Here is a 22,293-nt window from a genome sequence, read left to right on the forward strand (position 1 = left end):
GAGAGAGAGAGCCGCGCTGGGTATGTGTCTCAGTGGTTAAGCACCTCTGGGTTTAATCCCTGATACCATAAATAAATAAATAAAGGGCTGGGGTTATAAATATACAGGATAAATGTTCATAAATGTTCAACCAGTTTTTAGAAAAAAAATATTTGTTTTACTGTAATAGCCCATTAATAAAGGCTTCTCTAAATAGAAAAAAAAGGTGAAATGGGGGTATGCCAAGGAGATAAGAAGGTAGGGGAATATTTCAGAAGGCCACAATAGCATTTATAAAAGCAGGGCAATGGAAATTTTTAAAAATAGTAAGTAAGAAAAAGCATTGTAAAATAAAAAGTGGAGCAATGAAATATAGCTTGGTGGATTTAGGGAACTACCTGTAACTCCATATTGCTGGAAGAGTAAGGAAGGTGTAAAGTGGATAATGATATAAAATGAGGTAAAAACATCAGAAATGGATCATGAAGAGCTTCATATATATCAGAACCACCCAATTGAAAAATGTAGGTTTTCAGGTCTCTCTCAGAGGTCTTGACTTGCTAGGTTTGATATGATGCATAGGACTCTGCACTTTCTAACTCTAGGGGTGACTCTCACACTTTGAGAAAACCTACTATTGGAAATGGGGAGCCACTGAAAAATGTAAAACTAAATTAGAAGGTAACATGGTTAGATTTGTGTTGTATGGTGACAACTTTGACCAGAGTTATAGAGCATGGATTGAAGGAGGCAGAGGTAAAGAGACCAATTCAGGAAACAGCAATCCCATTGAAAAGGAATGAAGACCTGAACTGAGGTAGAGCAAAGAGACTGAGGAATAGAGAAAGATAAAGGCTGGCATGGGGAAGCTTTTAAAAATCGAATATTAGCCGGGCATGGTGGCACATGCTTAAAATCCCGGTGGCTTGAGAGGCTGAGGCAGGAGGATCTCGAGTTCAAAGCCAGCCTCAGCAACTTAGTGAGGCCCTAAGCAACTCAGCAAGACCCTGTCTCTAAATAAAATATAAAAAGGGCTGGGGACATGGCTCAGTGGTTAAGTGCTCCTGGGTTCAATCTCCAGTGCCCCTCCCCAAAAGAATCAAGTATTAATGATTGAGTGGATATGAGAGGAGATGACTGTTGAAGAAGATGATTCAGGTTTCAAGCTTGTTTGATTGAAGTCCCAAACAAGATAGGATATTATTAATAACAATAACTAACACATTGAGCTACATGCTAGTCACTACCTTACATGCATTTTCTCATGTCTCCTTACAACAATATTAGGAAACAGGTACTTTTCTGTAAGTACAAAGAAGTTAAATGACTTATTTGAGTTTAGTAAGTGGCTAAGTTGAACATCAAACCAAGACAGTCTGATTCTTCAAACTGGATACTTAACTATTACATTATACTACCTCAATAAACAGGAAAAAGGTGGTGTGCAGCAAAGGTAATACCCAAGGAAATTGCACATCTAGATTTGAAGATGGGAGTAGAAGGTTAAACTGGAGAAAGAGATGTGTTGCCAGTATATCAAATAGTTGTGCACACCATGGAAATAGTAAGTTACTTAGGGAAAAAATAAAGACTGAGGAGAAAAAGAAAGTAGAGCCTAGAATCCCAAGAAGCCCCAATTTGTAATGGGAAAGTGAAAGAAGAGGTTCCAGTCAGATCAGCTAAAAAGCAAAACAAAGAGAGGTAACCAGATGATCAAAATAGGAAATGGTCATGGAATCCCAAGGGCGCAAAAAAATTTAAAAAAAGAAAAGAGCTCTCAGCAATGGCATGCCCTGTAAAGGGGCCAATCTAGGTAGGTTCTAAAATGTCCTTTTTGGCAATCAAGGTGTTCATGAATGACCTTGATCAGGAACTTATTGGAGAATAATGAGAGTTCACCCCCCAAATATTGAGGGGTGAGTTTGAGTAAGAAAGAAATAAAAAGGAGAGTAGCCAAGGGAAAGTAAAAGTTGAGGGATAGCTTGTTGGTTTGTTTTATTTTAAAATATTAAGAACATTTACAGGCAGAAAGGAAAATACCAAAAATATGAGAAGAATAAGCAATGGAGCTAAGTCTCAGAGCAGGCAAGAGAGAACAGGGTGAGCGGCTGTCAGAGAAAAACCACCTCCTGTGAAACCAGAGTGAAAGAAATCAGGGAAGGGCGTGACAGGAGTGTGGGGGTGCCTGCTAGCAAAGTAGTGAAATGACTGGCTGATGGCCTCTGTTTCTCTGTAAAATAACTCTTGCCTTCTCATGTCACTTGTTCACAAACCTCTTTGAATTCTTGGATCTTGCCTTCTGTAGTGAGTTTCTTAGAAATTCATCTTGTCCCATCCAGATTCCCTTAAAAGAACTCACCTTATCCATGTAAACATGTGCCAGGAGATTATTAAAACCCAGCACAGGACAGTGACTCCCAACCTTCAGAATTTGTCTAGATGACATCTTGTTTGTTCACATTGAGGGACTATTCATCATCCTTCTACCAGCCACTTCTGGTGTCCCTTACCCTTTTTAGTTCAGCATCTCAACTCCCAATATATCCCTGTATCTCCTTCTGACAATACAGGTAAGACCTATATTTCTAACTCAGCTACATCCTTCTTCCTCCCAGTTCTTTTATTTATCCTCTTGTCCCAAGACATTGCAGCCTTTTATCTGGCAGCACGGGATCTTTGCCAGCTAGGCTCCCCTTCCTGTATCTCTGCTAGAAAAGGAAGACAATGTAGTCCTGGAATGTGGTTGGTTTCTGGGATGTCCACTTGGGGGCAGTGAATGATAGAGTCATAAAGCTCTATACTGTGTCTTGGCAAGCTCTACAAGAATGTAGAATGAGACCTCCAGCTCTTATTACTATCCACTTGGCAGTTAAGACCAAAGCTACTGGATCTGTAGTCCTAACAGCTTCACCACCTTATGCATCAGATGGAATGTGAATGGAAGTGAATTGTACTAGAGTTCCGATTCCTCAAAGAACTCTATGCACAGTATAACTCAAGTGACCTCTTCCTGTACCCCTTCCACCCCAGTTTCAGCCTTTTCAGATAGATACTTGCATGGAAAGGAGGCCTGGATTCCAAGTCAGCTGCATTACCTCACCAACAAGGATGATCCTGCCTTCATCCAGGGAGAGCATGTCCCTGTTGCTTGCTACTTATATGCATTCCATGCTGGCACTTGCAGAACAGGAACATCACTACATGGAATCAACAGGCCATTAGCAAAGTATCCCAGATCATTCTGTTAATTCATCTACAACCCATAAGGCACAGAGCCTCTCCATCAAAAAATTGTTCGGCTGGCCACCAGAATAGGAATCCCCTAAGACATACTTTGTCCCTGTGGTACCCCACCCCCATTCTCTAAGGGATGAGATGTGTTCCTGTTGTTCTTATTGAACTGGGAAGATAATATATCACTGGTTCAGTGTCATACAGAAATTCTAATTCCATTTGTTACTAGCTCCTTCAATTATGACTTTTCTGTGCCTCGGGGTCCTCATTTATAAATTGGAGATAAGAATAGTACCTACCTTATAGAGTCATAAGGATTAAATGTGATGACTGCATTAAAGAGCTTTGCAAAGAGTCTGGCATATAGTAAGTGTTTGCTAAAAGTCACTTACTATGTCCAAGACTGGTTCATACTCAAGGGGTCCTAGACAACCTCTCTAACTCCCTGTCCAGCTGAAGTTAGGCCTGGTATTGCCACCCACGACACTTACACTTCCCCTTTTTCCATATGCCACTTCTGGCTGAGAGCACACTACTCACTGTTGCCCTTAAAATTCACATCTTTTGCTTTGTCAGTTTTTCTGCCAGCCTCTCAGTACCTCCTACTCTACCCTCTAATATCACAGAGAATTCCATTTCTAGGCAAAGCCCCCGTTCAGCTGGCCCCTCATGCTGCTAGGATACAACTCATAACCATAATGCAAATACAAATACTGTCTGAGACAAAGACTTTCCTAATTGATAATGATAACTTTGAGGTACCCCTGAATACACAGAACTTGTCCTACTACCAAAAGAGCAGATGCTCTCTGAATCTAAATCAAGACCTATAAAGCAAAGCTTTTAGACAGCATCTTGGAGCAGTTTTCATCAGATCCTCCACCTCCTCACATTAGCCTTGATACTTTCTAAAAATAAGATTCAGGGAGTTCTTCCTTATCAAGACTATCCCATCCTTAGTGTAGTGATTATCTGAATTCCTTTCTACTGATCAAAAGAACCTCCAAAACCAATTCCATAAGGCTCTGGCCTTCACAGAAAATTCCTATACAGCACTCCTGTCTCTATCCAGTGAATGAGATCTTGACCCCCACAAACACCAGAAAGTAAAATTACCTGGGAAATATTTTCATACATTCACATACTGTGATGATAGATTCTGTGGGCTAGATGGTAATTGAGTGATTACATTAGCACCATCTCTAGGCCAAGCCCCCAAATATGAAAATGATGCATTTGCACTATATTCTATTCTGCCAGAGTTTACATAGTGCTGTATAAGTCATAAGGCTTTCTGAAATGAAGTCCCCTAGGATGATTAAATTTATCAGCAGTCATCTACCACATCTGCATCTTCACTACCCCAGTATCCATTCTTCTTAAGAGAAAGGAATTTGGTTCCCAGACACAAAAATGACCTTCTAGTAGGTTAGGGCTTTGTTTACCCCAGCTCTGGCCTGTACCCTTGAATAAGGTCATCACCTTGCAAATGTAGGATGGGGGTGGGAGTATTGTCCTGTTGCAGGAGGACCTAGGCACTTTGATCACTGTCCTTGCACCAATTCCCCAGGAAGCTGATCCTAACCAAGGTCAATTACCCCAAGAGGGAATAAGCGTTCTTAGTGATAAAGGCCACTTTTAAGATAGTGAGACACTTCCTTTAAGAAAGACAGGCAGCTTGTGATCATGAGCTCAAACCATTGTAGCCTAAAGCAGCCTAGAAGACTTGCAGAACTCAGAATATCAAGGGGGGAGTGGAAGTGGTAGCAGCCTGAGAATGTCACAACCATTTACCCCCAGCCATAGCATGGAGAGCAGGCAGATGTTGTAGGATATAAAGATCCAAGTCCATTAGGGGGCAGCCCATAGGCTTATGTTCGAAGATGCCCCATGCTATTAGAATTGGGGGTTGTCTGTGCCCATGGGCACCATTGCAGTAGGCCAACACATCCTATTCAAACTTTGCATGTAATCTGATGGAGCATGTTTCAAAATGTGGCCTGCAGATTACCTGCATCTTTTTTTAAAATTTTTACTTATTTATTTATTTTTAGTTATAGAGGGACACAATATCTTTATTTTGTTTATTTTTATGTGGTACTGAGGATCAAACCCAGTGCCTCACATGTGCAAGGCAAGTGCTTTGCCACTGAGCCACAACCCAGCCCCAACTACCTGCATCTTAATCCTAAAGTGAAGATTTCTAAATCAGACCCTCTAGGGATATAGCCTAAGCATATTTATTTCTAACTCATGCCTCCTAAGTGATTCCAATACACAGCTAGTTCAAGCTCCTGGTCTAAAGGGCCTTCTGTTTGCCCCACATCTGACATAACCTCTAAGGTCCCTCTATTTTTCCTACAATTGAAGCAAAGACAGTCCAAGATAACCTTCAGACCCTTGAGACATTGTCCCAATGAACTTCCTTGCAGATTTTCTGTCCTTCTACATCTATAACACCTTCAAACTGGTGGTGGATCCCTCTTACCCTATTAACCCATCAACTGCTGTCTTCTTCATCTTGAAGATTTAACCCTTTCAAAAGTGCCACAGCCATCTACTCTGCAGCCATCACCACATGGATTAGCCAGGTATGGGGGATGCAGTGCTATTGCTGCTCCAATGTATGACCTGACTGGTCAAACTCCTCAGGATTCATTTATAACAACTTGCTACATCCTTCCTCCCAGACCTCACCCCTTTATGGTATCTGTCTTTGCCAGACCACTATTGCCCCAGCTAGTTGCTGGAACCATCAACACCCTAGAATCTGTTCAATACTTGGGCCACCCAAATCTGGACTCCCCGGGAACACATCCACTTAGCTTTCACCATGTAATAACATAGGGGTGAAGAGTGAGGACTCTGAAGCCACACTGCCTGGGTGTAAATCCCAGCACCATCACTTTGTAACTATATGACCTTGAAGAACTTATTTAAACTTTATTTTCCTCAATTCATCACCTATAAAATGGGGATAATAATAGTACCTACCTCATAAAGCAGTTGTGAGTATTGTAAGAACTACTAATGAGCTAAACACATAGAATAGTGCCTGGCACATACTAAGCACCAAAAGTGTCTGCTGTTAAGTTGTATATTATTTATAACTGGATTATTCAGGTATGTGATACCAGTTAGATTGCCATTTGGCCCAGATCCATTTGCTCAGACCAAAAATTGGAGAACTCTTACCTAGAAACCTTTGAAGTGAAATTCAGCTGTCCACCCACAGACATCCTACCTCAGAAGCTCCTTGAACCTCATGCCCTTCCTCCTCCATGATCACTCATTCAATCTTTCACTGCCCCCTGGCATGCTTCAGCTACCTTGTATCCTGCATTTAGCCCCAGTAACTTAAGACTGAGAGACCAGTTGCTTCTTAAAAGAAGTGCTGGATTTCCAGCAACATGTGGTTGTCCTGTTGTCTGATTCCCTGGCAAAGTTGTTCACCAAGAGCTAGTTTGGTGGACTACCCAATGGGACATTGATCTGGTAATCCTATTAGAGGTATACTTACTCTGTTCAACCTCAGCATTGTCATAATTTCGGTGTTCACTTTCAAGTCCAGGTAGTAAAATTAAGAATGAATTATATTCTTTAGTCCCTGCCCCCTATCTTCACCCCAGAGCAGCTAGACTACTATGGTCATTCTCACTAATAAAGGAAAAATATCAGAATGCTGTACCCAATGACTAGGAAAGAAATCATGAAAGTATAAATAAAGGTAGTGACAGCAGATGTAGAAAAAAGAAAAATAAATAATCTGGGAGGTATCATTGACAGAAGTTAGTGATTAATTGGTATGGAGAGTAAAGAGAAGGGAAATGTCAAAAATGCATTTTCTTGCCTACACAGGTAGAAAATGTTTCCAGCTAAGATGGGATATGTCACAAAACATAGAACCAGGTGTGGTGACATATGTCCATAATCCCAGTGACTCTGGAGGCTGAGGCAGGAGGATTGGAGAGCCAGTCCCAAAATAAGTAAATAAATAGATAGATAAATAAATAAATAAAATGAATGAATGAATAAATAAAGTAGGACTGAAGATGTAGCTCTATGATAAAGTGCCAATTCTTTGTTCTAAAAATAAGTTTTATATATATACTAAAGGATTCGAGAGAAATCCAAGTGGGTAAATGAATAGATTCTAGAAAGTGTCAGACAGCAGATTGGTTGGTGGGTGACTCACTGACATCTTGATCTTAATATGTCCTAAACCAAACTACCCCATTCTTCTAATTGATCAAGTCAAACATATTGGAATCATGTTTGACACTTTTCACTCATGCCTCACATTTAGTCTGTTTTAAAACACCATTAATTCCATATTCAAAATATATCCATAATCTGTCATGCCTCACTGTCTCCAACACCACAACTCAAATCTGAAACACTATCATATCTTTCTCTTGGATTATCACAACAGCCTCCCAGCTAGTGTTCTTGTTTCTAGCCTTGCCCATCTTTGGTCTGATCTCCACTCAGTAATCAGTGATTCTTTTAAAATACTAGATGTGCTCAAACACTATATAGAGCTCAAAACACTATATGTGCTTCCTGTTTCACTTAGAGTAAAAGCCAAGGCCCTATACAATATCCTCTTTTCTCCTCTCTGCAAGTAAAAATATTCATTTCCTCACTATTTTCTAGCCACTGGATTCCTTGTGTCCCTTGAACCTACCAGGTAGTTTCTTACCTGTATGCCTATGCCTTGCTGTTCCCACTGACTGAAATGTTTTTCTCCCCAAGAGAATTCCCTTCACCTCCTTCAAGTCTTTGCTCAAGTAACACTTTCTCAGTGAGATCTTCTCTGACCACATTTTAAAATTTAGCCCCCAAATAGTATCACATTGCCCTTTCAGTTTTACTGTTCTCCATATCATTGACAATCTGAAAAATTACTGAATTTACTTGTCAATTATATTTATTTTCTGTCTTACCCCACCACATACACACATACTAGAACTTAAGCTTCATAGAGGTAGGGATGTTTGTTTGTTTTATTCATTACTACAGCTTCACTGCCTATAACTTTACCTGGCACATACTTAATCTTCAAAAAACATGTGGGAGATGAACAAGTGTGAAAGTTGTTGGAACGGAGACATAAGAGTGGAAAATATTGGTTTCCAATCCTTTGGGGGTTACCAGTCTCATGATCTTACCAGTTGAGTTATTGAATGTCAAAATATTGGGGAATAATGAATCATTTGAAATTAGCAAGATTAGTTCATGCCTTCTCAAGGTAGGCTTTCAATAAGTATTTGACTGACTCAATGGTAATATCTTAACATACTATGAAATTATCAGAACCAGGAAAAAAGAGATTGACTTATTGATTCCACAGAAATTAGAGTGGTACTAAGTCAGATAAGCAGTAGGTAGGTCCCAGCATATTGAACATTAATAGACTGGGCTCTTGTATAAGCCTTGCATTTTAACCAAGAAACCACTAGAGGGAGCTCAAGGTTAAATCAAGAATGTTCTCTACTTAATGAAATTCTATTAACGTCATTCACATTTCTATTTATTGATCTGATGTTCATCTAAACTGTCTCATCAGTTCAGAGTGTTCTCCTGAGCTAATTTCTTTCATCAGCCCAGTATCTGCCTCATGAAGTCTTCAATAAATATTTATAATTCGAATGGAAACCACAAATGTTAAAATCAACAGATTTTCACCTTGAAATCTGTTTTACTAATTAACTTGGTCAGTATTTCCCTTGAGAAACCATCCTTCAGTGTTCATAACCTAGCTGATATATAACACTCATGATCCTTGGTATTTAAAGAATCTTAAGGCAAGAGGAGACTTGGATTTGGAGTTTGTGTGCTTTATTGTGTAAATGATAGCATCAAACAACCAGGTATATTGTGGTGCCTGAGCTAGAAGTCCCTAAAGCCTGGGGCTGGACTCTGCCCCACACCAGCTCCTCCTCCCTCCCTCAGGAGGGGCTTCCAACTGATAAAGAATGTGGCTCCCCTGGGCTTGCTTGACCCCATGGAATTGTTAAACTCTACTTTGCACATGGAGATTTCACTGCTTGCGGAAACCCCCACTGCTTGCAATGTGCTTTGGAGCTGTAGGGTTGTTTGGGATGAGGAAAGTTAAACAGACTTTGCTTTATTATCTTAAAAATACATTGTCCCCATTGAAATTCTCTGAAGGAATTTTAGTTTCTGGATTTTCGGCTTTCTGAGCTGGATTCCTGAGGGGTGTGGAGTCCTTGACCTGTTGTTATCTAATGGCTAATGCCTCTGACTGCTCTTCAATCGGGCCCTCAGTATTAGGAATTTTTCGTTAGTGGAATAATATAAAGTGATCTAAAAAATATAACTTTTTAAATTGCATAAGATTTATTAAAACACGTAGATATACAGAAAAATTGAGCGGATAGTACAGAGTTTCCATATGCTCTGCAATTTCCTCTACTGTTCGTACCATACATGGGCATGATACATTTGTCATAATTAAGGAAGCAATATTGATACGGTATTACCTACAGTCCATAGTTTATTCAGATTTCCTTAGGATATTTTCCTCCTGGTACTGGCGATTGAACCCAGGGACACTCTACTACTGAGCTATTTATTTGATTTTATATTTTGTTTTTATTTCAAGACAGGGTCTTGCTAAGTTGCTGAGGCTGTCCTCGTACTTTTGATCGTCCTGCTTCAGCTTCCTGAGTTTCTGGGAAGATTTCCTTAGTTTTTATATAATGTCCTTTTTCTGTCCCAGGATCCCATCCAGGGTACCACATTACATTTAGTCATCTCCTTAGGATCCTCTTGGTAGTTTCTCAGACCCTTCTCATTTTTGATGACCTTTGCAATTTTTAGAAGTACTGGTCATAATACTCAGCTTTATGTATTTTTTTAGTTGATTTAATAGAATCTTTCAAGTAGCCTGAAAAATACAACACATTTTAATTGTACTTTCTATCACTTATTTTTATTTTTAAAATAGTTTTTCTTCTGAACTCACCAGCATCTATTTTCATAAATCTGAACACTTCCTGAAGCTGGTCCTTGCTACCAGAGGACAAGTGTTTCTAGCATTGGTAAATTTTTCTAATACCATATACACAGAGGGGTGCACCTTCCTGTCTGATGTCCGTAGTCAGCAAACCCATTCTGATATTGTCTTATCTCAGGAGACATAAATGGAAATCAAAGGTGCAAATTGAAAATATGTACTATAATTAATGAATATTTCACTTTCTATTTTCTTTTAATTCCTGAACTATAGTAAAAGTCTTTATATTCTTTTTCAGCATTTAAATTTATAAACCAAGAGCTCTGTAGAGGAAAAGAGGAAGAAATAAGTTACTATATGTTGGTCCATAGCTTTATCTTAATATAATATTCCTCCCCAACTTATCTTCAATATACACCATCTTATCACCAGGATAAAACTCAGCCTTCTTTTTTTCAGCATATTTTCAAATATTTAACATGGATTCTTACACAACTAATACTACTAAACTTACTTAGAAATCTAGCAAGCTACATTCACTTCTTAACTGGTACTTGCTAGAATTTGGAAAAATTTTTCTTCTGAGGGTTTTTATTTCCTATGCCTTTTTGGAATTTAGTAAAAATAAATAATTAAAAAAATTAAAGTTGCTCTTTAAATTCTTCTGGAAATGGAGGAGGGGTTTTGAGGTGATGCCTAAATTGAGTGGAGTTTAAAATCTCTGGTCTTGTCTGATGTACCTTAAGATAACAGTAATAATAAAACACACAGGGTAGATTGAATCAAGTGGTAATTATGGACTTCATTTCAAACAACTAAAAATACCTAAGAGATTATTACAGCTTCCTTTAGGGAAGTATTTTGAAAGTTGTTAAGCTCTTATTCATGTCTGACCAGGAATCCTTATCAGTGAATTTACTATAGGATGGATATAAATTCATAAAGAAGGAAACATAACCCCAGTTAACTTCAGAGATTTCTCTTTTCCCTTCAAGGCAAAAAAAAATCAAATAAAAATATTTTATAATTAACAATAGCAATATTTCCTAAAAATTTCTCAGAAATGCATGCTAATTATAGAAATATGATATAAATAGTTGGAATTTAGTTCATTCCCAAGAAATAAAATTAATGATTGAGAGTAATAGTATAAATTGTGGAACTTTTAGAACTGTTCAGATAAATGAAGAATATTTTCATCCTGTTCAGTGGCAAACTTTGGAATATGCTCAATGTTGAATGCAGGTCATTGAGACTGAATGATTTATCTGTTACCTTACTGAAGTGCACTTTTGTTTCTGATTAAAGATTGGGTTTTTTCAGGCATTATCTGTAGCTATTTAACTCAGGTAGTTAGAATATAGTGCTGATAAGGCCAAATGCATGATTTTATTTTAGTCCTTGTACAAACTAATTGGTTTTCCCTTACTCTAATGCTACTACTGGCTGCACCGTTTCCCTTGGCCAGCCATCTCTTCAAAAGCATGTCACAAAAGGAGGTTAAACTGGCAGATGTTGGTTGCTAAATGTAAATCTATCCCACCTTTGGTAAAACAGCTCAAAGCCCCATCTCTTGATGCTGTGTCAATTATGTCATTTCCACTGCTTTCCTTTGCTGTGTTGTTATGAGTATCCTAAAATGCACAACTATGTCCATTGCCTGTTTCGTTTTATATTCTATTAGCTCAGGAAAGATTTTCATTCCATTGAGCACCAGACTGTGGGGTATATTTTTGGAAGCAAGTGTAGGTGTACCAGAGCCAAAAAAGGTTGGGAACAACTGTAGACAAACTGATCTCACTGTTCCTAGAGCTGCCAACTCTAGGCACAGAGCCCTTAAAGTGGACTATAAATGTAGAGTGGGTGGTTAAAAGAAAATCTATTATGTGCAACTGATTTCTGATTTCCCACAATCAGGTGCATGTGTTTTGTGTGCATGCATATTTTGTGTGGAAAGAAGCAGGTGTGCACAGAGATGATTTATTTAGCTGTGTAAAATCAGAATTGGGGTCTTACTGAAAGAAAAATTCTGAAATGCATAATTAGAATGTTAATACATTGGATTTTTTATAAATGCCTTTAAATGTATCATGATAACATTAATGTTAAAGGAGGTAGGTATTGGATTTTTTGGTGACAAAAAAAAAAAAAACTGAAGCAGAGAGATCTAAATGACCTGGTTCCTATTCCAGTTTCTATCTGTACTTCTATAGAATATGTACATCTCAAAGAGGACTTGCTTGACATAACTGTGAAATCAAATACCAGAAGGATTTCTGGTTTTTAAGTTTCCCTCATTGATAGAGGAAACAATGCAGTTATAAACACCCAAACCTGATCTGTAAAAGCTATTGAGTCAGTTCTCACAAGAGTGCTATGCATTTGACAGCAATGTAAACTGGGCCGCAGGAATAGTGAACAGGGTGTTAGGAAAGGGAGCCCCCAGACGGTATTGTAACAAGGTTTGGACATTAGACATGGAAATGTCAGATTATGTAATGTGTTAACCAGTCACAAGCTACAATGGCACAAGCTAGGACTTGTTAGCTTATTTTTCCTTCCCTAGATCATTATATCCAGCAGAGAGGAAAAGAAAGAAAATGTGTTCTAATAGCAACTTCAGCACTGTCTTAAAGATCAAATACAGGTGTGTTCCAATTTAAGAAAACTCAGGAAATAAAAAGTGCAGGTTGCCAAATTGATAGATACAAGAATATTGGATAGAGTGTTCATTTTATAGAAGGAATCTTCACTATGACAGGATTCACCTACTGAGTTCCTTAAATTAACTTCCCTAGTGAATTCAAGATTTGATTTACTAAGAGTCAGTTATCACATGACTTTACAGAAATGTCTCTATTACAAAGCTTACCTGAGTATTACTATTTGTAAAATATAGATATTTTTAATGCATAGTCTATGCATCAACATAAAGTAAAGAGCAGACTTCAGAGACTTTTGCTTTCCTGGCTTATTTTATTTTATTTTGCAGTACCATATGAGCTGTGTATATTTTCTTGTAGGGCCAAGCACAAAAATGATTGGAAATGTTGTCCAGAGAGGAGAGACACAAGGGCACTAAGGGAGGATTAGAATTGGGTGGATAAAAGATATAAAAAGAGAAAGAACACTGAAAATTTGGCCATTTCCAATTTCTGGGAAAACCAGCTTGCTTTTCATCTCTGGTATACCTCTCACCTCTATCAGTTGAATTTTTTCCCCTGATGATCTCCTCTAACCATTCCTGCTTTTAAACATAGAAATTACACATAATGGTACAAATAGCATCATTTAATGAAGCAACAATAGAAGTACCAATACTGCATTCCTGGAACAGCTTAAGAGTTTGATCAGCTAGTACTGGAAATCAGGGGAAAATGTACCTTGTTTGGAAGTAAGAATGCAATTTATTAAGCACAACCCTGGATCTTTATGATCTACAGGCTTGAGTGGGGGTGCTCTTAGAAAAACAGGTTACAGCCAGAAAAATGGCCCTGTCTTGATCTGCCAATAACCATGGAAATTTACAGAAGTTCCAACAACTGCAGCTCTGTAGAAAATGGTGGAAAGAATTATTTAAAAAAAATTCAGAGCTTCTAGCTAATTGCAGTTAAACACCCAAAATATATGAGCTGAATAAATTTCTAAAGACCATCTTCCCACATCAGAAAAATCATCAGCTGTTTTGTTCATCCTTTCATGTAATAATCAGCATATATCAAGTTCCAGGACTACCATCTCTAATTCTATAAGGACAGAATATACATTTCAAGAATCATAACTTTTTCCATTTATTTAGATCACCTTTAATTTCTCTAAACAATGTTTCATAATTTTCAATATGTAAGTCTTGTACTCCTTCTAAATTTATTCTTATGTATTTATTCTTTTTGATAAGTAAGATTTCCTCTACCTCATTATTTGATCAATTGCTACTATATAGAAATGCAATTGATTTTCTTTTTCTTACCTAATTGCCCTGGCTAGATCCTCCAGTACAATGTTGAAGAGAAGTGTGAGGGTGGGTGGGTGTCCTTGTCTGTTGCTGATGTTGTAAGGAATGCATTCAGTCTTTCACCATTTACTATAATGCTAGCTGTGAATTTCTGTAGGTATCTCTTATCTGGTTGAGGAAGTGCCCTACTTCCAATGAATATTTGTATCACAGAAAAGGATTAGATTTTGTCAAATGCTTTTTCTGAAGCTATTGAAAAGATGATGTGATTTTAGTTTTTTATCCTATTAATAGGTTATATTACATTGATTTGCAAGGAATGCAAACTTGCATTCCTGGGATAAATTCCAGTCAGTCATGGTGTATAATCCTCTCAATGTCCTTGCTCTATTTGGTTTGCTAGTATTTGGTTAAGGACTTTTATGTCTGTATTCATAAGGGACATTGGTCTGTGGTTTTCTTTTCATTTGATGTCTTTGATTATGGTGTCAGGGTAATAATACTGACCTCATAAAATGAGTTGAGAAGTGTTCCCTCCGCTTCTGTTTTATGGAAGACATTGTAGATAACTGGTACTATTTCTTTCATGTATGTTTAGTAGAATTAGTGAAACCATCTGGGTCTGGGCTTTCTTGCAAAAATTGACAAGATGATTCTTGCATTCTTATGGAAATGCAGGGGAACCAGAATAGCCAAAATAATCCTGAAAAACAACAAAGTTGAAGGACTCACACTTCCCTATTTCAAAACTTACTGAAAAACTACAGTAATGAAAACAGTCAGTTGCTGGCATAAGGATATAGATCAATGGAATGGAGTTGAGAGTTGACAAATAAGCCTATACAAGGGCTGGGGATATAACTCAAGAGATGAGCATAGCTTTGCATGCCTGAGGCTCCGAGTTCTACCCCTGGTACCAGAGGAAGAAAAGAGAAATAAACCTATAACATTTATTATTAACATGGTCAATTGATTTTTGTCAAGGTACCAAGACCACTGAATGAGGAACGAATAGTCTTTTCAACAAATGGTGTTAGAATAACTGGATATCCACATACAAAAGAATGAAGTTTGGACCCTTAATTCACATGATACACAAAAATTAACTCAAAAACCTAAATTTAAGAGTAAAAGCTGTAAGATGCTTTGAGGATAACGTAGAAGTAAATCTTTATGACCTTGGGTTGAACACTGGTTTCTTATACATAACTCCAAAAGCATAAGTAACAAAAGAAAAAATAAATTGGATTCTATCAAAATTAAAAACTTTTGTGCCAAAAACTGAGTGTGATGGTGCATACCTGTAATCCCAGCAACTCAGGAGTCTTAGGCAGGAGGCCAACCTGGGCAATTTAGCAAGACACCATCTCAAAAAGAAAAAAATAGTAAAATGGACTTGGAGTGTAGCTCAGGAGTCAAGCACCCCTGAGTTTAATCACCACTACCAAAAACAGAAAGAAAGAAGAAAAAAAAAACACCTTTTGTGCTACAAAAGGTGATTGTGATTCAAGCACATAGAAAGAAAACCCACAGGGTGGGGTGGGGTAGGAGAAAATATTTGCAAATGCTATCCTTGTAACTACAGAAAGCTCACATTCCCAGTTAAATATTCTCAACTGTCCAGATAGTGGTGACATTTTCAGCTTGACATGACGACATGATCACAACCTCGATACAGCACAAATATATGTGCCATTTCATGTAATTCCTTATAGACTCAGCTTGATTCTCCTATAATGTCTCCTCTTGAAGTTGTACCTTATTTTATTACCAGAATTCATGTGAGTCAGCTGGGTAATGGGACAATTTTGCTTTTGTTTCTTGGCCAGGAATGCCTTGATCCTGAAAGTCTTGTGAGAATGTGAGGAACTGAACCAAGTGCATGCACCCCAGTGGCTGAAAAAAGGCAAAGAGCTCCTATATCTGATAAAGATATTGTATCTATACTATATAAAACTCTTACAACCTAACAACAAAAAGAACACTAACCCAAATAAAAAAAATGCAAAGGATTTGCATAGACATTTCTTAAAAGAAGATTTACAGATGGCTAGTGAGGACATAGAAGATGTCTGGCATTATTAGTCATTAGGGAAATGCAAATCAAAACCACAGGAGGTACCACTTCACACCCACTAGAATAGTTATAATAAAAAGATGGGCACTAGTGAGTATTCAAGAGGATATTAACAAGGTTGGGATTGTGGCTCAGTAGGTAGAGTGCTTGCTTATCATGCACTAAGGCCCTGTGTTCATTCCCCAGAACCAGGAAAAAAAAAGGATATGGACAAATAGGGACTCTCACATATTGCTAGTGGGACTCTAAAATGGTCTAGAAATAATTTGGTAGTAATGCAAAAGTTAAACATAGGCTTACCATACAACCTAGAACAACTTGTACTCCTAGGGTGTGTGTGGGTATGTATGTGTGTGTGTGTGTGTGTGTGTGTTTCCAAGAGAACTAAAAATATGTGTCCACATAAAAGTTTGCATGCCAGTATTTACTACAACATTATTCACTGCAGCCAAAAGGTGGAAACAACTCATATATCCATGAACTGATGAGTGGATAAGCAAAGTGTGGTATATTCATAAAATGGGCTATTGTTTAAAAACAAAACAGCAATGAAGTACCGATGCATGCTACACCATGGGTGAGCCTCCAAAACATTATGCTAAATTGAAGAAGCTAGTCACAAAAGACCAAACATTATATATTCTATTTGTATGAAATGCTCAGAAGAAATACATCTATAGAGACAAAATGTAGATTAGTGACTACTAGAGCCCAACGGTGGAGGGCATGGGGAGAATTGGAAGCAGTGACTACTGTTGAGTAGAGTTTCTTTTGGGGATGATAAACGTGTTCTAAAATTGACTGTAGTGATGGATAAACAGTAAAGCTGTTTTTTTTTTTTCTATTTTAAAAAGAATCAAAGCTATCGGATTTTATAGTGGACTTGTCATGCATTTTAGTGACCAGAAAAGAATTTTTGTATGTGTGAATAATCAACATTCTATTTTTTCTATTCAGTGGAAGAAAAGGATAGGAAGACAGAGGAGTTGGCTCAGGGATCTCTCCAAATTTCACACTTTTGAGAACACTGATTCTGATAATTGTTTTACTTCTTTAAATAGTATAGACTTTATATAGTAATTTCATAATTATAACATCCTCTTTGCAGTGTAGATTTTCTATTCAGGGGTTCATTTCACATGAAGTAGAAATCAGATGCATCAGTTACCCTTCACATACAAAACACTTGTCTAGGAAACTCCTGAGCATGACCTTAAAAAATAGGCTTTAAACCCCCTGTCTGGCCTCATCACCAGTCATTCCCTGCTCTAGCTGATTCTTCTTTTCACAACTCTACTGAGCCTTCCCACGTATTTCTAGAATGTCTCACACACCTCTTCTACTGGAAAACTGCTTCTCCTTCAAGGTACAACTTAATTGTCACCTTCACGGTGTTCTTCCTGACCCCCATAGGCAGAATTAATTGCTCTTGCCTCTGTTTTGATAGTGTTTGTTTTGGCCTCTAGCATATCATGTTGTATGTTAGTTTATCATTCTTTGGCCACTAACAGCAGAAACCATGCATTTTTATGCTTCCATATTCACTGATTATTCTAAGTATAAGCCTGGCCCATGGTGTGATACCAATCAATGATTGATTGATTGATAAGGCCAGCTACCTGGTTTTGATGTGGAATAGAAAACACAAGAAAACACTCTTCTACCCCCCTACAAAACACTCTTCTACACCCCCTACCCAGGTGCTTGATTATTTCCTGAACCCCTCTGGGAATGTCTGGTACTATGGAAGATCCATATACATAGTGGTCCCTGCCCAGAGATAAGACCAATATGTGTGCTATAACTAAAAAAAAAAAAAAACATGAAATAGCATATAGTGGAGCACTCAAGAACTTAAAGCAGATTCTAACTGCTATCAGAATTTAGTGACAAGGAAGCTATATATTTCTTCCTACATCTCAGGTGTTAGAGCTGCATGGCATGGCATTTCAAGCAACTGGCAGCTCCCAACATACCCCCCAAGTAGATTTCTAAAGTAGCAATAGGAGGCTAAAAGCACTCAGCATTATGGTGGACAAGCAGTAAATGGCACTGCTGATCCCTAAGGTAGCTTAGTCAAGAGAAAAATGAGACATGGCTCCTTGAAGAATTTTTAGGAATGAACAATGCCATGTTTTTCAAGGCTTTTAGATTCTTTTTCACTTCATAGGAAATCCCTATATCTTTACCTCTGTTATGGAACTTTTAAAATATACTTTTTTAAGAATATTTATTGAATGATGTATTAGTTTCCTATTGCTGCTATAACAAATTTAGTGGCTTTAAACTGTAGGGATAGGGGCTAGTGTTGTGGCTCAGTGGTAGAGCACTTGCCTGGCATGTGTGAGGCACTGGGTTCAATTCTCAGCACCACATAAAATAAATAAATAAAATAAAGGTCCATCAACAACAACAAGAAGAATTGAAAAAAAAAAAAAACTATAGAGATATACTCTCTTCCAGTTCTGGAGGCCAGTAGTCTGAAGTCTTATGGAACTAAAATCAGTGTGTATGCAGGACCCCATTCTTTCTGTGGAGTTTAAGGGAAAGTCTGGTTCCTTGCTAATGGCCCCTATCTCCTTCTTCAAAGCCGGCAACATAGTTTGTTTTTTCTCTCTCTTGTTGTTTCCATCACATGGCCTCCTTCTCTTCCATGTCAAATCACCCTCTGCTTCCCTCACTAGGACACTTGTGATTACATTTAAGGCCCACCCAGATAATGCAGAATAATGTTCTCATCTCAAGATCCTTAACTTAATCACATATGCAAAGTTCCTTTTGCCATAAAGTAATATTTATATATTACAGGTGTCATGGGAGAAGAGGGGTCTCTGAAGAAGGATCTCAGTCTCAGTTGTTAAACACCTCGAAGATCAGTTCTACCAGTCCTTTTTAGTGAATAGCTCAGTAGTATAACCTGTCTTGTAGGTGATGACTATTACCTCAAAAATACCATTTAGGTTGTTCTACTAAAACCTAAACTTCTTTAAAATGTTAACAGGCAGATAGGCTTGGTGGACATACCTGTAATATCAGTGATTTCAGAGGCTGAGACAGGGGATGGCAAGTTCTAGGCCAGCCTGGGCAACTCAGCAAGATCCTCAGCAACTTACTGAGACCCTGTCTCAAAATGAAAAATGAAAAGGACTTGGGATATAGCTTGGTGGTAGTGAGCCCCTGGGTTTAATTCCCCAGTACCAAATAAATAAATAAAATATTAAGAGGCAACAGTTACAGAGTTTTATAAGAAAAACAAAATGATTAGGAACAAAACAAATCTGTTTTATATAATAGTTTTGAAAATATTAGATGATATAAATAAATTCACATTTACATTTGTCTTATTTTCAGGTTATTATCAGTATTATTAGCTATTAATGCCCAATCTTTTAATCATCAGAGCAGCATGGTTTGGAAAGTCAAGTGCTTGAACATATTTATTTTTACATAAAGATTATGATGGTAATAATACAAATATTAGGAACACAAATATTAACCTGAAAAAAGCTATTATTAATAATAATTTATTTGCCATACCAGAAATTGAACCTAAGACCTTACACATGCTAGGCAAGTACTCTACCACTGAGCTAATCCCTAGCCCATAAGCTTTTACATTTTAGAAGGCACAAATATACTTAATACACAGAAGTCAGTATTAATTATCATTACTGTTACATAGAAGTCCTTAATATATTAGCTTGACTTTTTCTTTTAAAGAAAAATTCAGAATCCATGACTTGGTAAGATCATATTACAGATCTATGCAGGTTAACTTCATTAACAAAAATGAAAGGATAGATTTAGAGTTCTTGCAAGTATTACCTAATATACAAGTGTATTATATATGATAATAAATGTCTATTTAATCAAAGCAAATGGATATAGGTCAAATACAAATATTGGAAAATGACAAAAATTTCATTGACTGTTTTATATATTTCAGGTCCAGATACAATGTATATTGTATAGATGATGGCATTCATTGGTTACCTTGCCTATGTTAAACCTACATAGCTTTGATTTTATAACCTTTTATATAAATTTTAGACAAGGCTTAGATAAACGTTTTATCCCTCAGAGGTATAAATATCTCTAGTCACATATTTAGGATATCAAATACACTATAATAACCTAAAATAACAGTTATTTAACCAGAGTTATGAAGCTGGTATTTAAAAGACTTTAAAACAGATAGTTACTAACAAACCCAAAATCTTTTAAGTATTAGTTTCCTAAGTAATAAAAACATAATAGAAACAAAAAATTATCTTGATAAAACACAAAATCACAGTTCTTTAAGCCAGTTCTTTGTGTATACAGTGCATCTCATTTATATAATAGTTAAACATTTATTTAGCCAAAGCAAACAAATGTGAGGTTTTAAATGGTAAGGAAATTTTCTTTTTATCTGAATGGTACTAAATAAAAAGACAGGAAGTTTCACCAACCATTTTGGGTTTTTTAAATATTATTTTAGTTGTCAATGGATATTTATTTATTTATTTATTTATGGTGCTGAGAATTGAACCCAGTGCCTCACACATGCCAGGCAAGTGCTCTACCACTGAGCCATAACCCCAGCCCCCCATTTTATGTTTTAAGGTTCAGTTAATGTATAAAAGAGAGCAATTATTGGTGATCTTGTATTAATTTTAACACACTTTTGTATAACATTTAGACAAAGCTCAGATGCATAATATATTTAGCCCCCAGAAGCATTGGGTGTATTCTCAGATGTTTAGTTGTTAAATACACTATAGTAACCAAAATAATAGTTGTGTCATTTAATGAGAGTTATCAAGTAGTCATTTAAAAGGTTATAAAGCAAATAGACACTTGAATAAATCTTGCCTCTGCTCGAACTCAGTTTATTAAGTAAACACAAAAGATTATCTTGACAAAATAGAATCTTTGTTCTTTAATCCAGTTCTTTGTAAATGTTATTAACAGCAGATTAATGTTTTAAGAAAACCTTGTTGCTTAAAACATGGAAAATCAGATTCTGGTTTTATATCAATACGTTAAATGTCGACCTTAGAAAACCCTTAAATAACTCAATCATATTCAACACATATAAAATTCCTAAGATTTATCTTCCATAAACCTTCTGCAGTTTACTTACAATTTATTTACACTCTACAATTTATAGATGTTTACATTGTTAGATTTGTCCTCTTTCTCTTTTTCCCATCTTGGACTTAGGAAAAAAATCTTACTTTACCATATAAAATCCTTTTTTATTCAGAAAACTCTCCAAAAATATGTCTCCAAAAATATACTTCTAATACATATCTCTTTCTCATTCTTGCTGATGTTTTTCTTCCTTAAGTTTACAATTTAAAATAGTACTTAATGAAATTTCTGATTTTTTGCCAATTACTTCTTTTTTCCAATAACATAAAATACTTTCCTTTTTATAGATTTTCCCAATCAAAACACAACTTAATTTTTTGTATCTTTGCATACAAAATTATATCCATTAATTAGAATTTTAACTCTTAAAAACCTTGTTTTTAATGAAGACCCAGAAAGAATCTTAAGCCATTTTTCCATATATCAACAATATATGAAAATATTTTCATTAATAGACCCAAATATATGTATAAATGTATATTACCTTATAGAATTTGAAGCTAGGGCTGGGCTGGGGATGTGGCTCAAGCTGTAATGCCCTCGCCTGGCATGCGCGGGGTCCTGGGTTCGATCCTCAGCACCACATAAAAATAAAAAATAAAGATGTTGTGTCCACCAAAAACTGAAAAATAAATATTAAAAAATTCTCCCTCCCCCCCCTCTCAAAAAAAAAAAAACAAAAATAAAAATAAAAAGCTAGGGCTGAGGATATAACTCAGTGGTAGAGTGCTTGCCTAGCATGCAAGAAACCATGGGTTCAATCCCCAATATAGCAAAAATAAATAAATAAATAAAAGAAGCTAAGAGCACTTGAATTTATGGATGTTTTAGTATTTTAACTTAAAAAATGAATCAGATGTCTTCTCTAATATATTTATAAATGTTTATCCCATTTATATCAAACCTAATTTGCCTTTTTTTTTTTTTTTT

The 22,293-nt window shown here is 36.8% G+C and overlaps 2 protein-coding genes across 2 annotated transcripts in view; one reads left to right on the top strand and one right to left on the bottom strand.

The window, feature by feature from the left end:
- Cited1 (Cbp/p300 interacting transactivator with Glu/Asp rich carboxy-terminal domain 1) overlaps window positions 1–22,293 on the top strand; it is a 262,908-nt gene that overhangs the window by 14,129 nt on the left and 226,486 nt on the right. The window lies entirely within an intron of this gene.
- Window positions 15,860–22,293, bottom strand: part of LOC125614427 (60S ribosomal protein L39-like) — a 32,097-nt gene continuing 25,663 nt past the window's right edge. Inside the window, exon 2 of the mRNA XM_048797168.1 lies at window positions 15,860–16,046. Within this exon, the coding sequence (XP_048653125.1) occupies window positions 15,860–16,046 (187 nt within the window). The remainder of the gene's footprint in view (window positions 16,047–22,293) is intronic.

The sequence above is a fragment of the Marmota marmota genome, unplaced genomic scaffold (genome assembly GCF_001458135.2).
Source record: "Marmota marmota marmota unplaced genomic scaffold, marMar, whole genome shotgun sequence".
Lineage (NCBI taxonomy): Eukaryota > Metazoa > Chordata > Mammalia > Rodentia > Sciuridae > Marmota > Marmota marmota.